The 27,930-nt window shown below is 40.8% G+C and overlaps 1 protein-coding gene across 1 annotated transcript; it reads left to right on the plus strand.

Moving 5' to 3' along the window:
* The first annotated feature begins 79 nt into the window (after nucleotides 1-79).
* On the plus strand, nucleotides 80-27,765 carry LOC127975812 (transforming growth factor beta-3 proprotein-like). Its single transcript, XM_052579807.1, has 7 exons — nucleotides 80-800; nucleotides 10,846-11,009; nucleotides 17,491-17,620; nucleotides 18,278-18,385; nucleotides 22,030-22,201; nucleotides 24,907-25,060; nucleotides 26,940-27,765. The coding sequence occupies exons 1-7, from the start codon at nucleotides 455-457 to the stop codon at nucleotides 27,096-27,098; spliced, it is 1,233 nt and encodes a 410-aa protein (XP_052435767.1). The 5' UTR covers nucleotides 80-454; the 3' UTR covers nucleotides 27,099-27,765.
* Nucleotides 27,766-27,930: the final 165 nt, after the last annotated feature.

Genomic DNA, 27,930 nt, shown 5'->3' on the forward strand with positions numbered 1-27,930 from the left:
GCCCACCGCACACGTCACTCCGGCTCTGACTATAAAACCGCAGCAGGAGCCAAATAAGCCTCAGCCTGCAGCTCAGCGCGAGCAGCCAGAGAGAGAGAGAGAGAGAGAGAGAGAGAGAGGGAGAGAGGGAGAGAGAGAGTCTGACACCGAGGTCCTCCACACAAAAGTCCTTCACTGCGTTCGGTTCCTGGGAAAATGCGGCTGGGGGACGCTATGCTGACAGTCTGGTTCCTTGTAGAGCGCCAGTGATGGATGATTAAGGATGTTATGGGATTACTGTGTAGTGCTTCTATGGAATAAAGTTGCAGAATGGACTCTCATGGAGAAAACAGGCTCAGCACTTGAACTCCAGCCCATAGAGAGGACAACCTGGAATTAGTCTCATTATCTTTCTAAACCTATTCAGCTGAACTGGAACTGTGTTTACTAGTGTGACAAGTGTACAGAACAAACCATGCATTTGGGCAGAGGACTGCTGTTTTTCCTTCTCTTGAACAGTGTGACCATGAGTTTCTCTCTGTCAACCTGCACCACGGTGGACATCGACCACATCAAGAAGAAGAGGGTGGAGGCCATCCGGGGTCAGATCCTCAGCAAGCTGCGGCTGACCAGCCCGCCGCAGACCCTGGGCCCTAATCAGGTGCCCTATCAAGTGCTGGCCCTCTATAACAGCACGAGGGAACTGCTGGAGGAGTTAGGACGAGACCGACACCAGAGCTGCGGCCAGGACAACACCGAGACCGAATACTACGCTAAAGAGATACACAAATTCAACATGATCCAGGGCTCCCCCGAAAACAGTAAGTCCACATCGAGGAGGAGGTGTCACACCGGAGAGGGGCTTTCCATAGAGCCTTCTGTATTTATAGTAACACTTTTAAAATAACCATATAAATAGATCAGGAGCTCACAGAAATGCACGGACAAGAAAATAATGATGGATCTAGTTCTCTGATGGCCAATGCTGATATCTAGACATATAAACAATGCAGTTTAAAGATTTTCTAAGCATTTGTTTATTTCACTGAAGTCACCAAGAAATATTTGAACACTGAAGTTTGAGGAGAAGTTCCATTTGTTAAGGGTTGTCTGAAGTTCTTATGAATTGCTGCAGGCAGGTGATACTGTAAGAGCGCAGCTGTGACTCTGATCACATGACGAGGTTTTAATCCCTTTGTTCATAAATGGACATGTGAAAAGCATTCGCAGGGTTTGTCTGGTCTGTTTGTTCATCAGAGGGTCAGTGCAAAATTATCCCCACCAACTTTCCATGTGTCTCTGGGCCCTGTCCAAGTCCGGACGGGCCCCAGATTATTTGAGGACACAGTCCGTTGTGGGAATGTCTTCCTAGTTTAGCACACTTGATTGCACAGAGATTCTGGAGAAGTGATGGGATTGAGTGAGATCAGAACCAGACGGTCATATTACTGCTGTTTACCCTTCGTCCTAGAACAACTTGCTGAATCAGAGAAACTTCTATATTTCAAGATCTTCTCTTGTGGTGTTGCTGCACTCATAAAAATACAGGTTACTAAAGTGGTTTTCACCCCAAAAATATTTTCCTTAAAGAACAGTTTTCTTAGTATGAAGAGCATGATCTGAACAATGTTTTCCACTATAAAGAATGTTTATGAATGTTATGGAGCCATCAATGCCAATGAAGAACCTTTATTTTTAAGAGTGCACTTGAAGAAGTTTCTCCAGAGGTTTCTGATCTGAACTGTTTTATTCCTAGTGTGTGACACTTTTAAAAGACATGTCATGCTTAGTCTTCTTTGTGAACTGTGATTTGCTGCTTGTTGTTGGTGGCAGGTAGTAATAGGAGGAGGGGCATCTGATTGGACAAAATATGACATGTGCTTGTGAGAGCAAAACAAGGAGTCAACTTTCCTTTTCTTTTTCTCGGAAAATAACTTTTGAAATCTAATGCACATTATTTGGGTCTTTCTTCAATTGGGGTGACAAATGAGAGGCAGAATCTGTAAAAATGCTTGTTTGTTTGTTATTTTTTTCTGATAAAATCTATTGTTGTGCATTTAAAATGAGATGCTATATGCATTAAATCTATAAAAAAAAGTATATTTAGATTTTAAAATGATTTCAAGCAAACACTGGTGACGCAGCCACTTATGTATGAGGGGTTACCAATATTTGAAGTTCAATTTTGGTTTGTTCCAGGAATATGCAACTTTAGAAAATAATTAATAAGTTAATTAATAACTTTAAGGATTCAGTTTCATTGATCATTTAAATTTCAGTTTTTAAAATAAATGTTTGAGTGTTCATCTTGGCCCCTTTTTCTGCCAAAAGAGAATATATATATATATATATATAATTGATATACATAAAAAAGACAACAAAATTATAATTTATAAATTCTAAAATATTAAAACTATTTATAGTCTAAAGACATTCAATTATAAGATGAAATGTCTCTGAAGGAAAGAAATGTCGGATAGATTTTGAAGTACTGTAACTCTGCACCCCTCAGATCAACCAGCACCTGCAGTGACCTCTACACACAGGAAGTAGTCCAAATAGATTCCCCCTTTTCTTAAAAGGGCTAAATCCATTATTGTAACACCACAGACATGAATTTGGGGGATACAAGTTTTTTCTTAAATAAAACAAAACCTATATTTGTGTTAAAAATGTTATATTGTTTGAATTACATCCCATATGGCGGAAACATGCATAATTTGTTCCAAATGCAATCTCTCAAACTCAATGGAGTTAATGCCCATTTTGATTTCATTTATAATTCCTTTACATTCTCTGAAATCAGATGGCAGTATGTGACTGCAACACATAAATGTACACTTTAAGAGCTTCGTATTAAATGATTATCTCCCTATGGCAAACGCTCAATAGCTCATGCTATTTTAGACAGAGTCCCGCTGGAGCACAAAGTAAAGAGTGACAGCACTCCAGCACATCCACACCGCTCTTTTCTTTCCATGAAGCAGTGTTCAGTTTCAGCAAGCGTGGTATGGGAGATACGTGGCAGGGATGGAGTAATGTATATTCACGTTCCAGTCACATCAGCTAAACTAATGGCTTTTTCATGCGCGCTCTGGAATCATTTACGCATCGTGCTTTTCCAAGCGTCCCAGCACCCGCTCTGAGTACATCAACAGGTTACGCTTTCTTATCACAGCATCCAAAAATGACATTGGTGACATCACTGGAAAGCATTCTTGCCATTCCAGACCTGTTTATGCGTCAAACAGGAGCAGCACCTGCGTCCCAGCCTCTCCAGTCGCTGACTGATTGGGACTCAGATGCTCTCCAGAAAAAGTTCTCTGTTAGCAGATGGTGACAGTTTCTGGCTTTTGGACATCACGGACGCCAGAGGAGATCAGAGCGGCAGAACTCTTCTGATAGGTCTAATAGTTAGAAGGTGATGTCATTTCCAAGCAAAACAGAGATCGCACTTGCGGGCCAGAACACACAAACACGTAGGTTTTTCCTTCTCTTCTTCTCTCGTTTCTCGTCACGTGAGCGCTGGAGTCAGCAGAAGGTTTTTGCGCATTATCTCATCTCACAGTCTGTGGCCTTTCAGCCGTGGTGTCATTTATTTGAGGGATTCCACGTTCACTCAGAGATACTTCAAATAACGACCGCAGGAGTCAAACAGTCACTTCACCTCTCACTATATACAGCGCTTGATAAATGCACTCCCAATATTTACAGCATGACCTCATTTCACTTCGGACTTGACATTTGGAAGCTGAAAAAAGACAGCACAGGACCTGAAAGAAAACACACGTTCTTCACAGATAGATTGGCCTTTACAAGTTTGTGTTCAGTCTGCTGTTATCTGCTGTGATGGCTGTAGGCATGGGTGCTTGGAAATGATTTAACCCTTAAAGTTCTGGACTTTAAAGGCTGTTGAATATAAAAGGCTGAGTTTGGTATATTGTATGGAGGTGTGTTGTTAATGATATTTCTCTCCCTTTGGAGAAAACATACTGGAAACCATTTGGAGATCCTAGCAGTTTATTAACTGTCTGATCTTCAAACTGGCATAGAGCACTACAGGGATGCATTTTTGTAGGCCACTCTGGTTCCTGCCACAAAAAACCAATAGGATTTTTTCCAATACATTTTGGATCATTGCAGAGAATAAGCTCTGTGACTAACAAGTGAACACAACTTTCATAAGGCCTAATACAATCATAAGAAGCAAAAAGCTAAACAGAAGATATACAAACTAAACCAGTCACACGATTTCAGCGTCATCTTTCAGGTTTTATTTAAAACATTTCCCTCGTAACTATCCACTGTGATCTTTTTGTAGTAGCTACCTGTGGACGAATCTCTGCAGTATTTTTGAGAAAATTCAGCTTGTTTATTCATGCATCTTTTTTTCTCCTCTGTGGCATAAAGAGGTTTAATTTGGCTTCTAGACTTTTGACAAAACATTTTATTGAAAGTTGTGTTCTGAAATGTTTGCCGTGATGATAAATACGTCCATATTGGTTACAGCAGTTATTTTTTTTGTATAAAATTACAAATCATGTAAACCTTCTACCCCTTAAAAAATCATTATAAAATGCATTCCGGCACTTAACAATTCTGAAAGTAATTTAAGAGGCACAAAACAAATGTTTAAAACGGTTAAAGTTAATGAGTGTCTGTAATATAAGAAACCGTATAAGGTGTAAGAGGCTGAGATTGTTATTTTTATAAGACTTTTATCTAGCTCTGACAGCAGAAAGTCTGCACCTTGTGCTCTGTTTCCTGATCTCTGCGCACCTGCCCTTCTCTGTTTATTCCTCTCCTCCGTCCTCAGCTCTGGACCATGTCACCTGGCAGGACAGGAAGGACATCCCAGACACAGGATGCTTATATCTGAGCCGGGAGACACCTCCCAGTCTCTCTGTAGAGTCCGTGTTAAGAGTCCATCCTCAGAAATCAGACTAAACCAGCCGAAGGCCCGTTTCTGAGAGCATGTTAGAAAGTGAAACTGAATAAGATTGGATTGGTGAAAGCATATCGGTGAAACAATGCACCAATTTTTGCAAACATGTTGCAGTTTACCAGGGTTATTGTCATTAACTAAAACTATTAAAACATTATCATCAATTGAAATAAAGCTAAAATAGAAAGAAGAAAAACATAGCTGCCAAATCAACATTTCTCATTTCCATTTAATTAAATTTAAAACACTGAAGTGACTATAGTGGAAATGAGTGATACAAAAAACTAAACAAAAACACATCAAATTATTAAAATGACAAATTATTATGAAATCTTAAATTATATAAAAAAAGAAAACGTATATGTACAGTATATATGTAATGTAAATAATACTGTAACACTTCCGTATGAAATGAAATTAGTTACGGTTAACTGAGGCATTAAGTAATATTAACTAAAATGAGCATTGTATTTGTTACAGTATAAAATGTTAGTTAATAATAATAAATACTGTATGTAGTTAGTTTAGGTTATCTCAGGTCCATTAAAGAATATATAAAAACAGATAAAACTTTAAATGAACTAAGATTAATGAATATTTTAGAAGTAATTTTCATTTTTATTTATCACTGAACTTAACTACTATTAAAAAACTGAACCTTAATGTAAACTGCTACCATAATACTAAAATAACACATTATCTAGTATCGCTGATAAAAACAGTCATTCTTTCTGGTTTGTAAACCCTGGAGGTGTTTGGGCAAACGTGTGATCGCTGTGATGTCAGTCTCTGGCCATTTGACCCATATCTGATGACTGCAAAATAATCTTTGTATTCGACTTCATTTATACCAACAATCCCTGCACTTCTATTCATGGAACAAATGAGCTACGCACTGGAGCCATAATGTGAAATCCACCTAAAACACAGCAGTAGGAAAAATGAGATCATCTAGAAGGAAACCAAAGAGTTGATTAGAAATTCAAGTCTCAAAGTGGGGCTTTAAAGAAGGAGAAGTAATGTGAGAAGCTTATGGAGAGATTATTGGTTCAACCTATATATACAGTGGTATTTTTCCTTCCTGTTTTTTTTTTGTTTATTTTTTGCATATTTTTCACACTTAAAAAATTCAGGTCATCAAACTAATTCTAATATTACACAAATATTATACAAAATGCAGTTTTTAAACGATGATTTCATTTATTTAGGGAAAAAAGCTGCCAAACCTACTTGTCCCTACATGAAAAATGAATTGCCCCATACTGTTAAATCATGAAAGAACTGATTAACCGCATTATTTTAGAAAGCTGATTAAATTTCACTTTCCACTGATTACTGCCAGACCTGTTGAATCAAGAAATCACTTAAATAATACCTACCTGATAAAGTGAAGCATGCTTAAAGGTTTAGTTCACCAAAAAATTTGGCTGTTGTACTCACCTGGAATCAACTTGATTTGATTCCAGGTGTGTCTAGTTTCTGCCCTCGAGCAGATTTCACCGCCTTCATGGAGTGGATTCTGGCGAGAAACAGTTTGCCATTCACCATCAACCCAGAGGAGGATCTCGCCGGATCCACTCCATCCCCAGTACCCAGCATCAGCCTGATCCCACCGACTGCCACGATCAATGAGCCAGCACAATGCCGAGTGACTGAGAGGAGGATCGTCCCGGATCTGGATCTGATTGACTGGGAATCGGAACTGGAAATTTAACTGCCCCCTCTCCTCTCTCCGTTGTCTCCGCTGGTCCCGTTCAGCCCTCCTTTGTCCTTGGTTTCCTTGTCCAGCCCAGAGGGGGCTTCCAATCCTCCAGTTCCCACTCCTAGAATGTGTCCTCCAGTTCCCGAGGGACTGCCATCCTCCAGCGTCGCCATTGTCGGAGTCTCCCCCGCTTCTTCTGCCTCATGTGTCTGAGGCCCGGACTCCGCCTCTGCCCGTAGTCCCAGTGGCTTCACCTCGGCTCCTAGCTCCATCACCTCCACTGTCAACCTACGGTCCATCAGCTCTGCCAGGCTCCCTTGTCCCTCTGACTCTGGCTTGGTTGGGCGTCGATCTGCCATAGCCTCTGGACTTCTCTACACTGGCAGTACACTTCCTAGTCGATCCGTCCCACCAGCTCCATTGGGCTCCTTCCTCCCACCAGCTCAACCTTTGTCCTCAGTCACTCTGGCTAGGCCACAGATCTCTGGATCTTTGCCTCCGCCTCCGCCTCCGCCTTGGTCGCCGAAGCCCTCGGCTCCACCCTGGCTTGTTGGCTCTCAGGCACTTCTAAACCTGCTCACCACCATTGGTCAGCCCCTTGGAGTCAGCGGCCATTCCTCCTCCATGCCTCCTCCCACCATCGGCTCCACCTAGGGCAATCATTATGGATGTGGCCCTGGTCCAGCTGGATTCATCCTGCTCCAAGCTTCTCCTGTCTCCTCCCTGGCTCCTTACTTTAGCAAAGGAAAACCAGTCTCCTCTTGGCTTATATCGAAATCCTCCGACATTCTTCTTTACAAGTCCTAGTTTTGTACTTCTAATTCGTGACCATTGTTTTGTTTTTATCTCTCCGCTGCGTTTCCGCAAGTGTTACTTCTGAGCAGCGCATGGGCAAAGCTGACCTCATATGTATTTCCTTGGAACTGCTTCGTGTACAACAGTTAGCTCAAGCTAGATTAAAGTTATTATTATGTTTTGAATATGGAGGTTTTTCTTACAATTCTTACGATTCACTACTCAGTCTGGAAACAGTTATTAAGCCATTTCTAAGGCTTTGGGATTCCAGCAAACCATGGCTAGAGCCATTACCCACAAATGGAGAAAACTTGGAACAGCGACGGACCTTCTCAGGAGTGATCGCCCCAGCAAAAGGACTCCAAGAGTGCAACGACAACTCATCCAGGAGGTCATAGAAGAACCCAGAATAACATCTAAAGACCTGTAGGCCTCACTCGCCTTAATTAAGATCAGTGTTCATGATTCAACAATAAGAAAGAGACTGGTCAAAAACGGCATCCATGGGAGCGTTATAAGGCAAAATCCACTGCTGACCAAAAAGAACACAAAGGCTCATCTCACATTTGGCAAAAAAATATATCTTGATTATCCCCAAGACTTTTGGGCAAATATTCTGTGGACTGATGTGACAAAGTTTAACTTTTGGAATGTGTGTCCCATTACACTTGCATAAAACCAACACAGCATTTCGTAAAAAGAACATCATACCAACAGTCAAACATGGTGGAGGTAGTGTGATGGTCTAGGGCTGCTTTACACCTTCAGGACCTGGACGACTTGCTATAATCACTCTATCAGAAAATCCTGCAGGAGAATGACGGCCATCCGTTTGTGACCTCAAGTTCAAGCACACTTAGGTTATGCAGCAGGACAATAATCCCAAATACACCAGCAAGTCCACCTCTGAAAACAACATTAAGGTTTTGGAGTGGCCAAGTCAAAGTCCAGACTTTAATCTAATTGAGATGCTGTTGCATGACCTTAAACAGCCCTTTCATGCTCAGAAACCCTCCACTGTGACTGAATTAAAACTAGAGTGGGCCAAAATTCCTTCACAGTGATGTGAAAGACTCATTGCCAGTTATCGCAAATACTTGATTGCAGCTGTTGCACAACTAGTTTTAGGGGATTTAGGGGGTAATTAATTTGTCACATAGTGCCAGGCAGGTTTGTCCAAAATAAACAGGGGATCTGGTGTCCTCGTCGTGCTGCGGGTTTCGTGTAGGTCGGGCAGTGTTCATGTAGGAAGGGTCCAGGTAAGGGGCGGAGTCCGGCGGCCACCTGCGCTCCCCTTTTCGGTCCGGGGCGCGAGGGGCGGTGGCTTCTTCTAGCGGTCGCATCCTTCTCATCGGCCACGGCGCTGGTAGGGGTTGGACGGCCCGGCATCCTGGTCCTTCAGCCGTGTAAACAGGTGCAATTCTTGTCCGGATCGTGGGTCTGGCGCTTCACGTCTCTGTTCCTCAACGCGCCCTTCCTGGACCCACGAGGACACCAGTGTGTATGCAGGGGGAAGAGACAGGTCTCTCGAGGAGAGGCGTGTTGGGCTTTTAAACAGCGGCGGAGTTGAGGCTCCATTCACATCAGATGTGCCCAATCACACGCCGCCAGCCCTGGCTCATCCAGTACCCCTTCTCTCTCGCACCCACCCCTGTCGGGAGCCTGGTGAAGGGCGACGATTTAGGACGGGGTATCAATGATAATCAGGGAGGAGGCAGGTGACAATATATATATATAGTTAACCAAAAATATACAAAATCAGACCGTCTTTCCATATAGTGCAGGAATGCTCTTCTGCACTGCTTTCTTTTGATTTAGGTGCATTTTTTGCACCAAATGGTATGACTTTGTACACTTTTGTATTTTTTTGCACCAAAATCAAGAAGGAGGCTTGCATAAGCTTGTGGTTTGCATGAGGTACAGTATGCACAGCGCGTCTGGACAGATCTGGACTGCAGCAGCCCAGCTGGCATAATCTGTTCATATTACATAAATATTCCACATCTGACTCGCCAGCCAGCCAGTCAGGAATTAAGTGGATCGCTAATGGATTGTGGTCTGTCATTAGTAGACAAAGCAGAAGAAACGCGTTACAGTTGTTATTCTGTTTATTCATAGGAGCTTTTTAAAATAGTTTAGTTAAATTAAAAGGTTTAGTCAACTGGTACAGAATTGTGCTAAAAAGTATCACGGTTTCTACAAAAAACTGTGTTCAACATTGATAAAAATCAGAAATGTTTCTTGAGCAGTAAATGATCATATTATTCTGATTTCTGAAGATCATGTGACACTGAAGATTGGAGGAATGATGCTGAAAATACAGCGGAGCATCACAGAAATACATTACACTTTAACACAGATTCACACAGAAAACAGCTGTTTAAAATTGTAATAATATTATATATGTAATATGTATATACTTTATGTTTAATATATAGAAGAGACTTCGGACAGCGTAGGGCTTGTGTGGAAACACTTTAAATAGACATGGTTTGAAATGACGTTTGGAAGTATTTTATGCTACTGACCAACTTAGAGAACATGTTTCTACAAGTTTCTTAATAATTGAATTAATCAAGATTATAGAAGGAGGGACAGAACAGTTGAAAGTGTTTCACACACCTTTTTGAATGAGAGTGTTTTCTGTGTAAATATTTAAGCTGTTGTTAGTGAATGACGTCCACTTCACTCTTGCAGAAAGCAGACAGTAAAAACAACTCAAAGACATGAATATGTATTCTACAGAACATGGCAGCATGTAATGGAGAAGAGTAACAAAACAATGCACAGTATACTGTGTTTCAATAAAATATGCAATTATCAAATGAAGTGTTTTTGTTGAAATCTGTTTCTTCACAATGAATGTCACTTGCTGTGTCTGTTAACAGATTTAAACTTACAGCGGGTAAAATAAGTATTAGGACCTTTAGAAATGAATTTAATGAGAAATTTGCTCATGGGTTCAATTCTTATTTTACCAACTGCTGGCTTAAAATAAGAGTAAATAATGACAAACTTTTTATTTCTGGGGGAATAATAAATCATCCACAGAAAATAATATGGAGTAGAAACGATGTTTTCACTCAGAAACTGCTAGTAAACTTTCAAAATAATTACCTGTACAAAGAAACAGCAAGTAACACATTGAATTAAATATGACATTTTAAAGTAGAAAGAGCGAGTGTAATGGTATTTTCTTGTAAAATTCTTGTAAACATGTATTGATGTAAACTGAGGGCTTTGTTGCACCTGTTCTGCAGTAACAGAGAGTTCAGTCTTTCACACATTTGGCTTTCATTCCTGCATTTCTGATCTTCTGATTCTTGTGGCACAAAGCATGAAAAGATGGAGGACAGGTTTACCTGAATGTGTGATCAGATCAGAGGAAACTGATGGCTGTTCTCTGACCTCTCTCCCACTGCAGATGACCTTCCCTACTGCCCCAAGGGAATAACATCCAAGGTTTTCCGCTTCAACGTCTCCAGCATGGAGAAGAACGCCACCAACCTGTTCCGGGCAGAGTTTCGTGCGCTGCGTGTGCCCAACTCCAGCGCCAAGAGAAACGAGCAGCGCATCGAGCTCTACCAGGTGCCAGCCAGCTGCTTTCATTCAGACACATTCAACCTGTACAGCTCAGATCAGAGTCAGACTAACTGAGTTACTCCAAATGGAACCGCTTACTGAAACCTTAGACCAAATATTGCACATTTACATGCGGTTGGTTTTTGTTGATAATCATATTTGATCCATGGCTCAATAGTGGTGAGAATATGGAGAAATATGATTTGCTGCAGATGCTGATGTAAACAGTATAGGATGAAATGCTTCTGCTTGTAATGTAAATCACTGAGATCTTTCTAACAGTGCAGCAGATACTGACATAAAGTGCTCTATATATCAGTGATCTCTCTATATCTGCAGTAATGTGTGTCAGTAAGATGAGATGTAGATGATCCGCACATATAACACAGTGATGGAGAGCTGAAGAAATCAAGGCTCCTCAGAAGATGTGAGATGTTCTGGAGGCTTGTGAAGATCATTCCTCCGCTGAGGAACAGTGAAAGTAAAGCTTCTGGAAACAAACGCTCCTCAAAAGATCCTGAGGATCAGATTTGAGACTCTAAAACATGACTGATGGAGAATCAAGTAAAGCTGAGCTGCTTCAGTCCAGTAAGAGTTCATCTGGAGATATTACTGACCTTATTCTGACCTTTACTTGATCACAATCAGACAAGATTTTACACCAGAAGCAGCAGCTGAAAGAACTAAATTGTGTTACTATATGATACTAAAAGAGCTTTTACAGTTAACTAAAAGTCTAAGTAGACTGAGGGTGAAACAGGTTTAACAGCAAAGTTCAGATCATGTTGATCATTTAGAGACCTTCAAATATGATTCAGTAGGCTTTATAGGGTTAACACTTTATTTTTCCAAGCAGATTTAGAGGATTTATGATCAGGCCCAGGTGGGATCTCTGGATGTTTTTGCATCTGCAGAATTCTGTGGAATGGATGTAAATGAACAGAATGTGAAACTGTCTTAACAGTATCTGAAAGATTATGAAGCCAGAACTAACACAAAGGCTGAGTTACAGTGCTATCTGCAGATCCCAGTAACCCAGCGTGGCTCCACACAGGAGTAAATGCATTTATCATGCTTTAAAATAAAGAAAGCATCATTAGGAGAAGAGATGGTGGAGGTCTCTGCGTTCCACTGTTGCAGCTTGTAGGCCAATGACAGTATATACTGACGTTTATAACATTCATTCACCCTTGAGCAGAGAAACTCTTTACAGCAAAGAGCCAAAAACCAAACTGACCAAGAGTAAGTGTTGCATTGTGTTATACTCAAATATTCTTCTTTATATCAATATTCTTTACATTTTAATGCAAAAGTAAAGATAATTTAGACATACTAAAATGCTTAAATGGCATGCTTTTCCTATTACCCTCCCTACACACACAGCTCATTCCAAAATTAATATTTTATACCAAACATATGGTTCATTTTTTGTGTCTGATGTCTTTGCGTGTAACTCTTCATATAAGAAGTTTTAAAACGAGAATTGCAGATGATAAATTGAACAGTTTTAGTATAAATCTTTCAAAATGGACTGATCATGAGCTCTTGAGTTTGTTCTGTGATCATAAAGATTTCAGCTTCAGTTAAAAAACAGTCATAAAAAAGTAAATAAATAAGAGAATGTGCTGTAATTATGAAAACAGAAAACCAAGAACAGTGAATGACATAATCAAGTCCGTCTCCTGCTTTATTCATTACAATTCAAAAGTTTTGGGTCAAAAAAATGTTTTTATTTTTTTGAATGCAGTTAATACTTTTATTAACATGACTGTAAAGACATGTATGTCACAAAAGGTTTCTGTTTCAAATAAATGCTGCTGCTTTTGAACTTTCTGTTCATCAAAGAATCCTGAGAAATACAATCTATCACACTTTCCACTAAAATATCTGGCAGCACAACTGTTTTCAGCGTAGATAAAAATCTGAAAACTTAGTATTTTTTAATCAGCATATTAAAATGATTTCTGAAGTTTTGTACAATGCAGAAAATTCAGATTTGGTCACAGCAATCAATTATATTTGACAATATATTCACATAGAAAACAGCTGTTTTAAACTGTAATAATATTTTACATAAATAAATAATTAGTATAATAAATATACTCTTGGTTAGCAGAAGAGACTTGTCATTTTTTTTTGACAAATCCCCAATCCCCCAATTTTAACAATTGACCAAATCGTAATAGACTTTTACACATCAGTTCAGTTAAAGGCGATGCCTAAGTTCATGCAGACACAGCCTTTGTCATTTTTTGCAGGTTTATAAATACAGCCCCAATACACCGTGCAACACATCCTTCACATCTATCCCTCAAATACTAGAGTTTCCACACACAGATGATGGCACTGTACTGAAGTGAGCCGGAGCGCCAGTCTTTTCCAGGCCTGATCTGTATTCCAGGTGCTGATGGATTATACAGAAGAACATTTGCACAATTGCAAGCGAACAAAAGAAGCATTCTGAGAAACTCCCAGCTTTACTTTCACATGCCGGTGCCTCAGACCGCAATATAAACCCTGTGGCTCGCAGGCCTGAGAGCGTTATATAACAGACTCATTCGGCGAGTATATGTTCTATAGGTGCTGTATTTTCCGTGGGGGTTTCTGACCGACCGAGCCCTGAAGGGGTTCCAGTGTTTCCTGTAAAGGAGCCGCTGGTCTCGGGCCTCCCGTCAGAAGCTGCTTTACCTCAAGTGCTCTCCACAGACTCTCAAGATGTTAGATTAGCTCCTCGCAGCACTCCAGAACCTATTTATCCAAGCCTGCCTTTCATGGGCCAAGCAGTGGTGGGCCCTCTGTGTCCGGATGCAGCGAGGGGCCGCATTCTTACAGCTGCTTTCAAGGGTCTTCTGATTTTCTACTGCAATGACAGACGATAGGAAACACACTAAGTCATTGTACTTGTTTCTCTGAAAAACAACACTACAGAAGTTATTCTGCTTTGAAATGAGCAGTCCGTGTCAGAATGTCTGTTTTTGTTTTGAATATAGAACTATGAAATGATGGGGAAATATCTATTCTACTTTTAAAGATGACAAAGTGAATTACAGTGCATTACAATGCAAATTACAGTCTTAATGATTGAGTCAGTGAGAGATTAATTGATTCAGCCGATTGGTTCAGAATGGCTGATTCGTTCATAAGTGAAGCAAGTGACTGAGTTTCTGAATAATTAATGTAATCATTTACCAATTCATTACAAAATTTGCTGATTTATTCAGCAGTGAAACACATCTGTGTGCTGCTCTGAGATGTGCAAACAGTGATTTGTTTGAACATATTTTCATTGCTTAAATTTATTTTCAGTCACACATATAAATCTTTGGTTTCAAATGCGACTGAAATGGTTGCAGTCTAGAGCCTTGCTCTCTGTAGCCAATTTAGTTTTGAATGTTTTAGGTCTTCAGAACGGTACTGAACTTGGTGACTTTTGTGGCATATGCCAAAAAATCTCTAACTTGATTAGAAAAGGCCAAATGGTCTTAGAGAAGTCACACTTGTGATCTTCACTGTTAAAAATGAACCTGCTTCCTCAGTAATCACGTAAATGATTCGTTGAGCTTGTGTTGGCGTCCGAACACATCAGTGATTACACTGCTTCAAGTCTCTGGAGCTACACAGTAACAGCTCTTAGTTCATTTGGAGTTGGACATGACAACAGTAATGACTTCAGTCAGTGATTCAGTCATTAAACTGATTGAACTGATAGCTCATGCATTTGAGACTGAGACTGACTGATGAGTGTTTTTGACCGATTCATTAAAAACAACCATATGACTCATTCATCTGTGAATCACACATCCTGTGTGGATATTACCTTTCTGTTATTTTATGCATATTTGATTCAGGCTGCAAACTCTCAGCTAAAACATCATTTCTCATGCCGTGGTGCTGTATATTCAGTAGCAGTCCAGCACATTAGCTACGTCACAATTTTGCACTATTCGATGCCATTTTGTTGTATAAACCTAGTGCAAGTAGTGTGTTCACACGGAAAACTCCAACAAGAAGTGCACTTTAAATAGCTGGGGATGCACTTATTTAACTGAAAAAATGAAGTGTGGATTGTTGAACATGCACTGTTGAACACAAAACACATCCACTAAAAGTACACTGGAGCAAACAGTGCAAAGTGTACAGTATTCATCATGGGACACAACTGGACACAAAATATAGATATAAGTAAACACATTTAATGAACTCACTAAATACAAAGCCTCTGAGAAGAAAAACAGTTGATAGAAATTTAGCCAAGATGAACAAACAAGTTCAAACGAGAAATGTAAGGCATAAGGTACACTCATACTACTTATTGTAGTAAGTAAACCTCAAAAATAATTATGGGGACATTAAATATAGATTTGAGATGAAGTGGTTTTAAAATCTTACCTGTAAAATGCATTGTTAAAATTACTTAAGTCCTCAGATTCATTTTCTAATACATAATTAGTCTGTAAATCAGATGCAAGATTGTAATGCCATAGCTTCAGATATCTGGAAGAATGTTATTTTAGTCAGGTTAGACACCAAACTGATTTGAACACATTAAAAGTGATTGATCTGCTGTGATGATGATCTGTTAATGTCACGTCTGACCAATCAGAATCAAGCAGAGCACCTGGTAATACATTTAATTACTTCAGTATTGAAAAATATCAATACAGAGTTGTGTGTGTGATGATGAGTTGCTACAAAAACTTTCTAAATGGTTCCCTTATGAGTTTCTGTCTGGGATGCTGTCTCTGTAGACCGAGAGGAACAGAGCTGAAGTCTGCCAGAGTATTTTAGCTCAGCACCATCAACAACATCATGGAAATGATTCAGTTCCAGTATTTGAAAATAATGGAGCTGGTTCTGAATAAGAATCTTCACCTGCATGCAAATGTAGCTGTCAATTAGCGGCGTGAACGAGGAGCCCGGCGTGTGTTGACTGGGTTCCTCCGCAGGCGCTGGGGTGCTGTATTATGGGCTATCAGACTGCACGACTCATTTTTTCCATGAGTGAGAGAGCAGAAGTGTTTGGCCTCGGGCCTCGCTGTCTGTCTGTGGTGTGCAGGAGAGAGTTTGTGTTCTCCTTAAGCTCACGTGTGATATTATTTTCCATGTTAACATACTTTGTTTGTATCTCAGTCCAGTGTTCAGAAGAGTGAAACACTGTGACTGTGAGACGCTCTTAGAAACCGCTGCGTTCAAGCCCCCTTGGAAAGTTGAACATTGTTGAGTTGGGAAATCCAAATTACGACGTCAGGTGCGTTCAAATAACTTTGTTTGGGGAAAGATGGCGTTGTTCATTTTCTGCATTAAATTCATAGATTTTTCAACTCTGCAAGTACAAAATGTTGAATGTGCATTGGATGTGTTTTATGCTGTCCCTATATAGGATACGCTTTTTATTACAGGCAGGGGCCTTGTCCACACTGAAAACACACCTTTTTCTCTCTGTTTTGGCCTTCTGTCCACACTTAAATGGTGTTTTTGTCAAGAAAAACTGGGTGAAAATGCTTTCCAAAGTGGATAAATTGAAATAGCTGGTTTTGCATTGTAGTGTGGACTGAAAATTGAGGCTTTTCAATATGATGAAGCATGTTTAGTTTCATGACACATATTGTTACCAACAGATGTGTATGTTAAAACCAGTGTTGTGCTTGTTATGTGAGATGTCAACTTCTGACTCAACCAATAACGTGACTTTGGGGCGGGGCTGTCTTTTTGAGCAGCAAACCTGTTAAAACCATTATGATCTACAAAGGCTTAGTTCACCCAAAAATGAAAATTCTTGGGTTACCCTCATGTCTTTCCAAACCTTAAGACCTTCGCTCATCTTTGGAACCCTCCATCCACAGCAACACAACTGAAATGTTCCTAGACATTAGTGGCTCAACTTTGCAAATGTAACGGAGGCCAGCGAGTAAACCTCACTCCCCGATCTCGAGACGCACAACTCGTTCTTGTTCCGAGGTATGGGAGGCGGACGCACTAACAAGGAGGCTAAATGATTACAGACAGGCACAAAAACTGATCACTAGTGTCTGTAATCATTTAGCCTCCTTGTTAGTGCGTCCGCCTCCCATACCTCAGAACAAGAACGAGGTGTGGTGGCGAGAGCCCAGGAGAGAGGGGTTACACAAAGCTACGAGAACAGTTTTTGTGCGCAAAGAAAACAAAAATAATTTATTCTTCTCCACCATTTTGAAGCACCACGTCGCATCAATGCTGATTACATTGATTACATTTTATCCATGTCCTTGCTACGTTTATGCACCTGGGAACATTGTAGTTGTGTTGCAGTCTACAGGTCAGAGAGCGCTCAGATTCCATCAAAAATATCTTAATTTGTGTTGCAAAGGCCTTACGGGTTTGGAACAACATGAGGGTAATGAATGACAGAATTTTCATTTTTGGGTGAACTATTACTTTAAAGTTGTTTGCTAATGCTGATGACATATAATTTCAGTTCTAAACTCACGCGTGGTGTGTCTGTTGGTAGATTCTTCGTCCAGATGAGCACATCGCTAAGCAGCGTTACATCGGCGGCAAGAACGTTCTGACAAAAGGAACGCCGGAATGGGTTTCGTTTGACGTCACTGAGACCATACGGGAGTGGCTCATGTATAGAGGTAAGTCAACCTTTACCAAACCTTATTACATCATTGCATAAAGGTGAAGTGGTCAGTCCTGTTAATATGTGAACTAATGTATGCAGATACATGCGTTTTATGTCATGCGGTTTGCATCAGGTACTTTAGATTATTGTTGGAAATTGTGTTGTTGTTTATAAGCCTGTCAGCTGTGCTAAAAAAATAAACACACAAATAAAGTAGAAAGACTGAAATAATACTTGCAAAAACTTGACTCCAGTAATCTTTTTTTTTTTTTACATCGCGGTTAAAGAAATATATCTGAATGACAAACACTGTCCATTAAAATGATAAACATATCAGTTTTTTAACTGTATTCTGTGGTCTTCCAGCAAAAGCATGTGTATGACTTTAGAGCTGTCTCTATAATTAGTGAGAATATTGGCAGAGCATGTACAAAAAAAAAAAAAAAAAAAAAAAAAAAAACTCCCAGTTGAGTTGTGATGAGTGATTCTGATCACACAGAGACAGCTCATGTGTTGTAATGAGATAAACTGCACCAAGCACTCAATACAGTGAGCAGCATTTGCTCAAAGATGCTGTTTAGACTGTGAATGTCCAAACACACAGAAACTGGAACGAGATGTTTATGGAGAAATTGTATCCCAAATCTGTCTGTGTTGTTCCACTGCTCAGAGACCAACCTCGGCCTGGAGGTCAGCGTTCACTGCCCGTGCCACACGTTCAGCACCAACGGAGATATCGTTGAGAACATCAATGAGGTGTTGGAGGTCAGATTCAAAGGTGAGTCAAGAAAACCAATGCTGAAACCAAACATATCCTACATGCAACAGCTTTCTATTTGATTTTTATTTATTTGTTTCTAAAGGAGCCCTATTTCGACCTTCTACAAAACCTTGATTCAGTTTTTGAGGTGTACTAGAATAAGTTTTCATGTTTGATTGTAAAAAAAAAAAGCATTATTTTTTTTTACATATTTAAAATTATTGGTGCAATTCTTCCCAGTCCATGTCAAAAACACACTCTTAATTGCTGTATCGAAGAAGCACCTCCTTCTGAAATACAAAATGTGTTAATTGGCTTGCTGGCTAATCACAACACACTGCTTTGAGCATGATACGCCCCTTACAATAACGACGAGTTTCATCTGTAAATATTATCAATGGTGTAAATTTTGCCATTTAATTTTGAGTCCGATTTAGAGTGGTCCGATTCATTAAGCTGTTCACTATGAAGCCATAGAACCAACCAAAGCATAATAGGTCTAGCATATGAGACTGTAATGCAGGAAGTCCCCCCTATTCTCGGTCAGGTGGAGAGCTGGTGGATACATGGGAATTAGGAAGGGGAGTATAAGGGCAGATGTAAAACCTCCCAAAGCGAACGAGTAGATACTCAAGTATTACTCTGACCCGGACGAAAGTGCTGACGTCTTTTCTGGATTACATCCCTTGGGTCTTGCTGTGATTCCTCTTACCCATACCCGCAAGTGGGGGAGGAGTGTGAGTCGCGACACTAGCCTTCTGTCTAAAGCCCTTCTCTAAACTCATCAACCAGCTCCACCTGTGATACCCATATATTAATAATAAATTAACCAAACAAGAAAAGGAAAATGACCAAATTAGGAAACAGAAAGTTACTGAATGTAACAGTTCGCCCCCTCCCGGAACGTTGCATCCTCAAACCGCAAGAGGAATACCAGCAGAGGGAGGGTGGGGGTTCTGGAGGCGGACGTGGGGCAGGCAAGGGACAAGCAATGGAGAGTACCCAGGATGGAGTAGGAGGGAGGAGCCAGGGAGGATCCCGGGGCAGGAAGAGCCAGATGGGGCTCCAGAGACCAGCCGGAATGAAGATCCATGGTGGAGTCGACGGCGGGTGGAGCCATGGTGGAGGAGGAGCCGACGACACCAGGAGGCCGACAGACGGAGACTGCGCCGGTGGGTGAGGAGCCCAAGATGGAGCAGAGCAGCCAAAGAGCCAGGGTGACGTCGAGGGTTCGGAGGTCCAAGGCAAAGTTTTAGGAGACTGACCAAGGTGGAGCCAGAGGGACGAGGGAGCCCGGTAGAGCAGGTGGGATGATGGGCCACGGTGAAGACGAGGGAGCCGCAGGGTCAGCCGCAGGGTCGAAGGACCCAGATGGAGTCCGGTGCTCAGAGACTGGTCTAGGAGGAGCTGGGAGTGGGAGGGAATACAGGAGGATCAGGGCTGGACGGAACCAGTGGAGACACAGGAAATCCAGGAAGTCCTTGTTCTCCAACAATGACAGGCTCTAGCTCTGTGTGGTGGGATGGCGGCTGGTTGGTCTCTGGTTCGGGAGTGGGCCTGAAGATATCCTCTTCGGCGGTCCAGATGGTAAAAGAAGATCCATTTTTCTCCAGCACCCACTCCACGAAGGCAGCGAAATTAAAGGCGTGCCTTACACCGCGTGCTCAGGCCGGTGTTATAGAAGTTAGAGAGCGAGCGGTCAGGGAAGTGGGTAAGGCATGCCAGATCGACGAGGTCAGTTGCTCCAGGCATAGGAGTCGGATTTCTCGGATTGCCATTCCGGGAGAGGGAGGAAAACAAAAAGGAATGAAAAATGCTGCTAAATAAACTGTAATGGTCTGTGATTCTATATACAGAAGACTATATACAAAAGGTACTTTTATTAATCGTAGGAGACAACAATAGGATACAACAATAACTTAACTCAGGATACAACATCACTCACGGACAAAGAGGAACTCAAAAGACGGGGTATTTAAACACGAGGGAGAAATCAGGTTAAGGGAGACAGGTGAGGATCAATCAATTAATCCAACAAGAAAATATATATATATATTTTTTTTCAAGTATAAAATTAATCTGCTATAATTATAACACTTGGATGAGAAATAAAGTAAGGTGACAATTAGAGCTGATTGTGGTACTGCAGACTATTCTGTTTATTTCTAAGATACTGAAATTCCAAAGAAATGGCAAGTAACGCATTGAATTAAACATAAAATTTTAAATAGAAAGACTAAAGTAGTATTGTCTTGTGAAATATATTCCAATAATCTTTTTACAGCATACAGTATGATGATTGCTCAGTTTCTCAGGTTTCTTCCCTGAGCTCCTGTGATGTGCCATCAGCTTCACCACACACGAGTTCTGCTGAGATAAAGGCCTCAGTACTCGGGATCATGGGAATGTTCTGGCGTATGGAATCTCACTTACTTCTGGGGGCCTCGGGGGTGTCTGGGGTTTGGGAATGTGCTGGCTGGAATGTGCCGCCACTGTGGGCACTCAAACTCTTGGCCATCAATGAAAGAGGGGTGTCTGTCTCTATGGGCAATGCCTCTCCTGGGACCCAAGCTGCTTTTGCGATCACAAACAGATTGAATACGCAGATGCTCCAGGAGACAGAGAGCTGCCGTCTACGCTGGGCTTCAGGAGCGCGTTTACTACTCTGCAGGAATAAGTGCTGCTGGAGCCGAATCCAGACCGCCAGCGTGAAATCTGGTCCACTTTGCAGGGAGACACAGGCTCTGACACATAAAACTACCAAACGCAGTTCTTTTTTCAGAATGGTTTTATCGGAAACCAATGATACTGCAATAATTGCACATAACAAAGTGGTAAACTAATGCTGCAGAATCTCAGAAAACAGCTGAGTGGAAAACATGTATAGATGTCAGAATTTCCATCTATTATTTTACAAGTAATGCTTTTCAGGCAAGGCAGACTGTATGGTTTGGGGAAATTTGTCAACTCCAGTGACTAGTTGTTTCTCAGAAGAGCTCACTGTATCATGACTAGAAACCTGAGCGCACTGAGAAATGGCGTAAAGATTGGTTTTGTTTAGCCAAGGCTCTTTCTGTTTAATGAGTGCAGTACACATCAGACGCTCTGTCAAATGATGTGCTTGAGTGTTTTGAAGTAAGCATGATGATGCCACCTCATTTATTTATTACAGACTGTATTGTTTCAATAAAGTATCTTTTTGCGGTCGGGCCAATCTGTTTATAAATATGCATTTTGCATAAATAAAAGTGCATTTCATACAAATGGATGTTGAAATTCAATTTGAGATTGTAAAGCTAAAAAGTCTCATTACAAGATTTCTGTACATCAAACAAGCAAAAAAAGCATCAAAAGTTATTCCAAATCAAAAGTCAGTGTGGCTTCACCGACGTGCATGAAATTACATCACAAAGAAGATGCCTATAGATCCTCATATGTGGGTCATAGTCAGTAAATCTCACTGGTTATTAAAATAAATGAGGTAGTTTCGTATTTTTTTGGCAGCTGTCACGCTGGAATAAATAGAACTGAATTGGTCATCAAAGTCTTTCCAACAGTGTTCAACAGTCTAATGAACATCAGATTGTATTAGGGCTTTAAGCTTTCTAACATCATCCTGTCTTGTCAGCTCTAGTTTGACTGTGCTTCTGCTGTGTCCTCAGGGATGGACAGCGAGTACGAGGAGCAGAACCGCTGGGATTTGGGTCGACTAAAGAAGCAGAAGGAGCAGTTTCTTCCTCATCTGATCCTAATGATGCTGCCGCCACACCGGCTGGACGTGCTACCCACCTCTAGACGACGCAAACGTGCGCTGGACACCAACTACTGCTTCTCGTAAGCATTTCTTCAACTTACTAATAAAAATTAAGCTGACTGAAAATACAGCCCTATTCCAAAAATGACTGAACTAGACAATTAAATGCATCACAGGGGTTTATTGTTTGATTGCGTATTTAATAGGGACAATGCATGTAAAGGAACATTTGTGTAAAATACAGAATGTAAACAACCCAGATTATAGCAACATTGCTAATGTACATCCACAGTCCCTAGGCAGATGCACAAATATACATGCAGACATCACATCACAACAAAATACCCCAAACACATTTAAAATGTAGAGGTAAAGCGGTTACACTATTGATTTGTCATAAGCCACTTTCTAAAGTGATTTTTAAAAGTATGATAAGTGGAACATTGTCTAAATATTTTAACTCTGTATCAATTTAAAGTTTCTACCCTCTCAGGAATGTCTCTGAAAGTGTCATCTCTATGGTTTGTTTTGCAAACATCATGTAAACAGTTTTTCTGTGTTCAATAGTGAACCTGATTTGGTAAGCCAATACTAAACATTTGTCATAGCAGAAATCAAGGTAATCAGAGCTTTCTCACAATTATTTGCATGGGTCAAAATGACTACATCATTTGCATAAATCTGAAGATTTACATTTTTACATACTCCAGGTAAATCAATAATATAAAGTGAAAATATAATAGGTCCCAATATAGAGCTTTGTGTTACCCCCTTGGGGCAATCATGGTAAGATAATTTCATACCATCAATATACATGCATATAGTGTCCGTGACGTCACCCCGCAGGATTCTGAAGAGCATTTTCTAAAGCCCAACTTGCAGCATGTCACCGTACGTCATTCCTGGATAATCGGAAATGAGCAAAGAGGCAGGACATGGGTGGAGTTGGGGTGCCTGGTTGAAGAAACCACTCCCACCTAGCTCGACTACAGCGACAGGAATCCGCCTGTCACTTAAGTAGACATTCCCTTAATTATGTACAACTTTACGGCTTAATGTAATTTAAATGGAAGAGTTCAGCCCCTCACAGTTGTCATGAAGCAAAACCACTTTTTGTACCAGGCCGTAAACGTTATTTTCTGCTGCAAAGTTGGGCTTTTTAAAATGGGGTGTCTACGGGTCTGACTGCCTTTTGGAGCCAGTCAATGATTTGTAGTTTAAGTCACTTCCGTGTTGGTTTCAAGAGAGAGACAGGAGGTTGCCGCTTGGCACCAACATATACATGGCAGGCATTTGACTTTCTCAGCAAACACCCTTGGAATGCCAAACTGCATTGGATGTACATAAGTGAAACCATTATTTTGATCAGGGTCTCAACTCTGGCAACTCAACTCTCAACTCAAACACACCAGAACAAGCTAATCAAGGCCTTCATGATTCCTAGAAAGTTACAGGCAGGTGTGTTTGATCAATGTTGGAGTAAATTTAGGATGTGTAGGATTAGTCAAAAACGTTGCTACCCTGTCATAAAGGTTGTTACAAAAGCTAGATAACTGACTTATGATGCCTTCAGACCACATTTTGGATTGATTTCACAGAGAATAGAGTGCTAAACTAGAAACATTTTAGTACATAAACATTTGGTTCCATAATCTTGAAGTCAATGGGTTTTTGGTTAAATCTCTAAAATAAGGTCTGTGATGAACACAAGCTAAACATATTCCCAAAATATTTTGAAAGCTTCTACTTGTCTTGAAAAAGGCAGTAGCTAATAAGTGTCTAAATGGGACTATGGACAGTGGGATGCTGGTGGTGTCACTTTAACAAGTAATCTCATTTAATCTCTAGTCGCTTTCACAACCTCAATATCTTCATAATCTCGCTCTTGGAAAGTCATCCTAACTCGTTTCAATTGTTTTTAAATAAAGACTGTAGAGTAAAGGTGGTAATGCGAAGTCATGTGATCAACCCATGGAGTAGTTTATTTTTATGTTTAGCTTTTCACTTCTGGTAGTATTGAGTGTTCAAAAATTGGTTAGTCTCGGAGTTTATTTATTGCAATAATCTAAAACACAATGGACAAATCTTTTTGGTTGCTTGTGGAGGGAACCAGGTTGATGCTAATTTATGGGTTGGCCTGCAAAAATACTCACTAAATGAATCACTGTAGCACTTTGTACATTGTGAAAAAAATCCATAACATAATTTATAAAGAAACATGTGTACTGATCATGTCATTACAAATCTGAAGCTCTGGTTGTTGAAATGCATTAACGTAAATGTTAATCTGTAGGTAAGAATGCAAGGTGAATTTAATCTGCTTTCTTCTCAAAGATGGCAAGACCTTTAAAATATGTATTCTCATCCCTACCTCATGTTGCAGTAAGCAGCAGCATACCTCATGTGTCTAGAGAGTTTTTCCCCTTGTGAATGAACTTTTTAATTGGCACCTGACGGCTCGAAGCGTCTAGGAGGTTCTGCAAGAGCTTGCAAGTTTGAATTTGTTCCAGTATGCTATGTAGTGCACTGGATCTTTAGTGTGTGGCTCTCTGTTGGCACTCCACACCTGGGTCGGATCCAGGAGGGAAAAAATGACACACCTTACAGTGGAATTTCTGAGCCTCAAAAGGCTGTCTGACGTTTATAAGGCCATACAGATCCGAAGTAGAAGTCTAAGAAACATCCAAGTGAAAAGTGCATGGAAACATCTCTGAATGAATGCAGAATCCACACCAGGATGTGAACGGACAGTTGGAGAAAGTGACGGTTTTCCTTCTGCTTTCAGAAACTACGAGGAGAACTGCTGCGTTCGGCCGCTGTACATTGACTTCCGGCAGGATCTGGGCTGGAGGTGGATCCACGAGCCGAAAGGGTATCACGCCAACTTCTGCTCCGGGCCGTGCCCGTACCTCCGCAGCGCCGACACCACACACAGCTCGGTGAGATTCCCCTTCACACCTTTACTAACCTAAATGTCGCTTTAACACGTGACTTTCATGGAAAAAAGGACTAAAGAATTTCCAAGCTGCTCTTTGCAATACAATAAATGAAATGGAAAGATGTCCAAAAAAGCACCATAAACATAGAGGTTTAGGCTAAGGAATCCTTGAGTCTCAGACCAAGATGTCTTGAGACCAGGACCACCAGATCAAGACACGGTCTTCTTAAGTCACATGATGCTTTGTGTGAGAAACAGATGTTATTCCAAAACTTCCACTTCGTGTTTGCATAAATACAAATGTGCTGCTTCAAGACAGATAACATCAGACAAGACGTCAATGATGCCAAGTGGCCTCGCTTCCTGTGCAAGTCGTATCTGATCACTGCTATTCCAAGATTTAAGAATATCAAATGAGATTCTAGAGCTACATTATATACAATACCATTACCATTATGTGACTGGTCATTTATCAGTCTGTTCCTCACAAGCATCATCACAGGACTTAAGAAGATTTCAGATGAAGGAAAAAAATAAATAAAAATCATATGGACTATTTTTATGGTGCTTTTCAGATTCTTGATTGTCTGTCTCTGTTTCCACTCATTGTATTGAAGATGAAGGCATTAATCTGTATTGTAGAAAGTGCTATAGAAGCAAATGTGACTTGACTAACCCTGTCCAAATACCCACACTTGTGGTCTTAGCCACTTGAAAGTGTGCCCGCGCGACAGAAGTAAGTGCTCAAGACTTTCCCAAGTCTTCAAAACTCACTTTTGGCCAAGATCTTGCGAGGTCACGGAAACTTTTCAGATTAAATAAGTTAACTTTTAAGTTAAATATTAACATAACAGACTAATTAGGTATTATATAATTTGGTAGAAAAACAAAGTTGCACGATTTATTGGTGCAAAGATGAGTAGTGGTATAACATTTGCAACTCTTTTTTTATCACAATTTATCAAATAAATGTTATTGGGATTACTTAACATACATTCAGAAGCTCATTTGAGAAATGCAAAGTATTTAAAATAAAAATAAAGCTATGTAAATGCTTGCATTTTTACAACATAAGTGTGTCTCTTCAGGTCTTCATCCTCACTTGGACACTTAGGCCAAATACAGGAAATATGTCATAAATAGTCAAGTGTAAAGACTGCAAGTGTGGGTCTGGAGACAGAGCAACACGCATCATAATCTGAAAACCACGCTCAACAACGCTCTCCATTGATTTTGTATTGCAGGAAGCTGCTTCCTTCTCATTTCTGACTCTCAACAAAGAACAGAACAATACTTTAAAGCTGCTGTGGGACATGGTGTACAGTAAACAAACCAAAAAACCCAGAACTATGTTTTTATAAGCTGTCCACCTAAAAAAAACGTGCATTTAGGGCACAAAAGTAGAACGCAACGTGTCATATTACTCTGAGAACTGCGCCCACTGGAAGGAAACGTAATCGACGACAGGAACCATTTATTATTTTGAACCATGTCAAAGATTATTTCACCACCCTATGTGAATCTGAGAGGAGGAGATATATTAAGAAACTAAATTGTATTAGTCTATACCAGTGACCCTTTGAGAAATGTCTGAGAAATGATCCAACTAAACGCCCCAATGTGAAATACCCTGACATCTACAACTATTTGTGTCCTAAACGAATCGACATCTCATAATAATGTAGTTATGGTTTTTTTAAGCTTGTTTACTGTACAACTTGTCACATGGCAGCTTTTAGACATTGTTCTGTTAATGAGTCAGAAATGACAAGGAGGCAGCTTCCCGCAATACAAAGTCAATGGAGAGGGTTGGATACCCCCCTCCCCCTCACCTCCCAGTGTCTCTTCCCATTACAATGTGTCTCCTGGTTTCTCTGCAGCTGCTGAGCCTGTACAACACGCTGAACCCCGAGGCATCCGCTTCCCCCTGCTGCGTTCCTCAAGACCTGGAGCCGCTCACCATCCTCTACTACGTGGGCCGAACGCCTAAAGTGGAGCAGCTCTCCAACATGATCGTCAAATCCTGCAAGTGCAGCTGAGGGGCCTGAGACCCCGGCCCTGAGCCCGACGCGGGTTCCAGCGCTCGAGGGGCGACAGGAAGGGTGCGTGCCAGGAACTGGACTCTAAATGAATACCTCCTTACATCCTTCTCACCCACATCCAACCCGGGAGCCAGAGGCTTCTCTAAGCACTAGAAAGTACGCTGCCCTACGATCCCTCGGACTTCTAGTTTGACGTTTGAAGTGACTTGTCCACTTTTAATGTGTATTTTTTGGTCAGCTCTTTTAACGGCGAACCTCAAGGGCATTTGTGAACGCTGACCTTTGTAAGATCCACAGCGGCTTCACTGAGGACGACACTGATCGACATGCGCCGACCCTTGTGTTTTCGTGTAACGCATTTGAGCACGCCATTTCCCAGACTGAACGTTGTAGTGTGTAATCGACACCGTTTGTCTAATGCGACGGTGTAAATGTTAATACAAACATGCTGGAAAGAAATCTTTTGAGAAAACAATGTGTTTTGACTTATGTTTACCTCTGTCACTCGGCAGAAGTTTTAGGGATTTTTATAGTTCTTCAATGAAGCTGATGTTTGGAAATGACGTATGCTGACACATGAACTTTTTAGATCACAAACTGCTAATGTTTTTACTGCTATTACTCCTGAAAACACTTTTTTTAATTAAACAGTCTTGGACAAAAAGAGTTTGTCATGAGTTTCAGAGAATCCACATCATCTCGACTGCTAAAAGGGTGCACACATCCAGATTGCATAGCTCGCTTTAACAGTATTTTTTTTTTCCTTAAAACAAAAGTTATCACACAAATTAGCTGAAATTTCCTCCATGCTAAAAAGGTACAGTAACGT

Source organism: Carassius gibelio, chromosome B17 (genome assembly GCF_023724105.1).
Source record: "Carassius gibelio isolate Cgi1373 ecotype wild population from Czech Republic chromosome B17, carGib1.2-hapl.c, whole genome shotgun sequence".
Lineage (NCBI taxonomy): Eukaryota > Metazoa > Chordata > Actinopteri > Cypriniformes > Cyprinidae > Carassius > Carassius gibelio.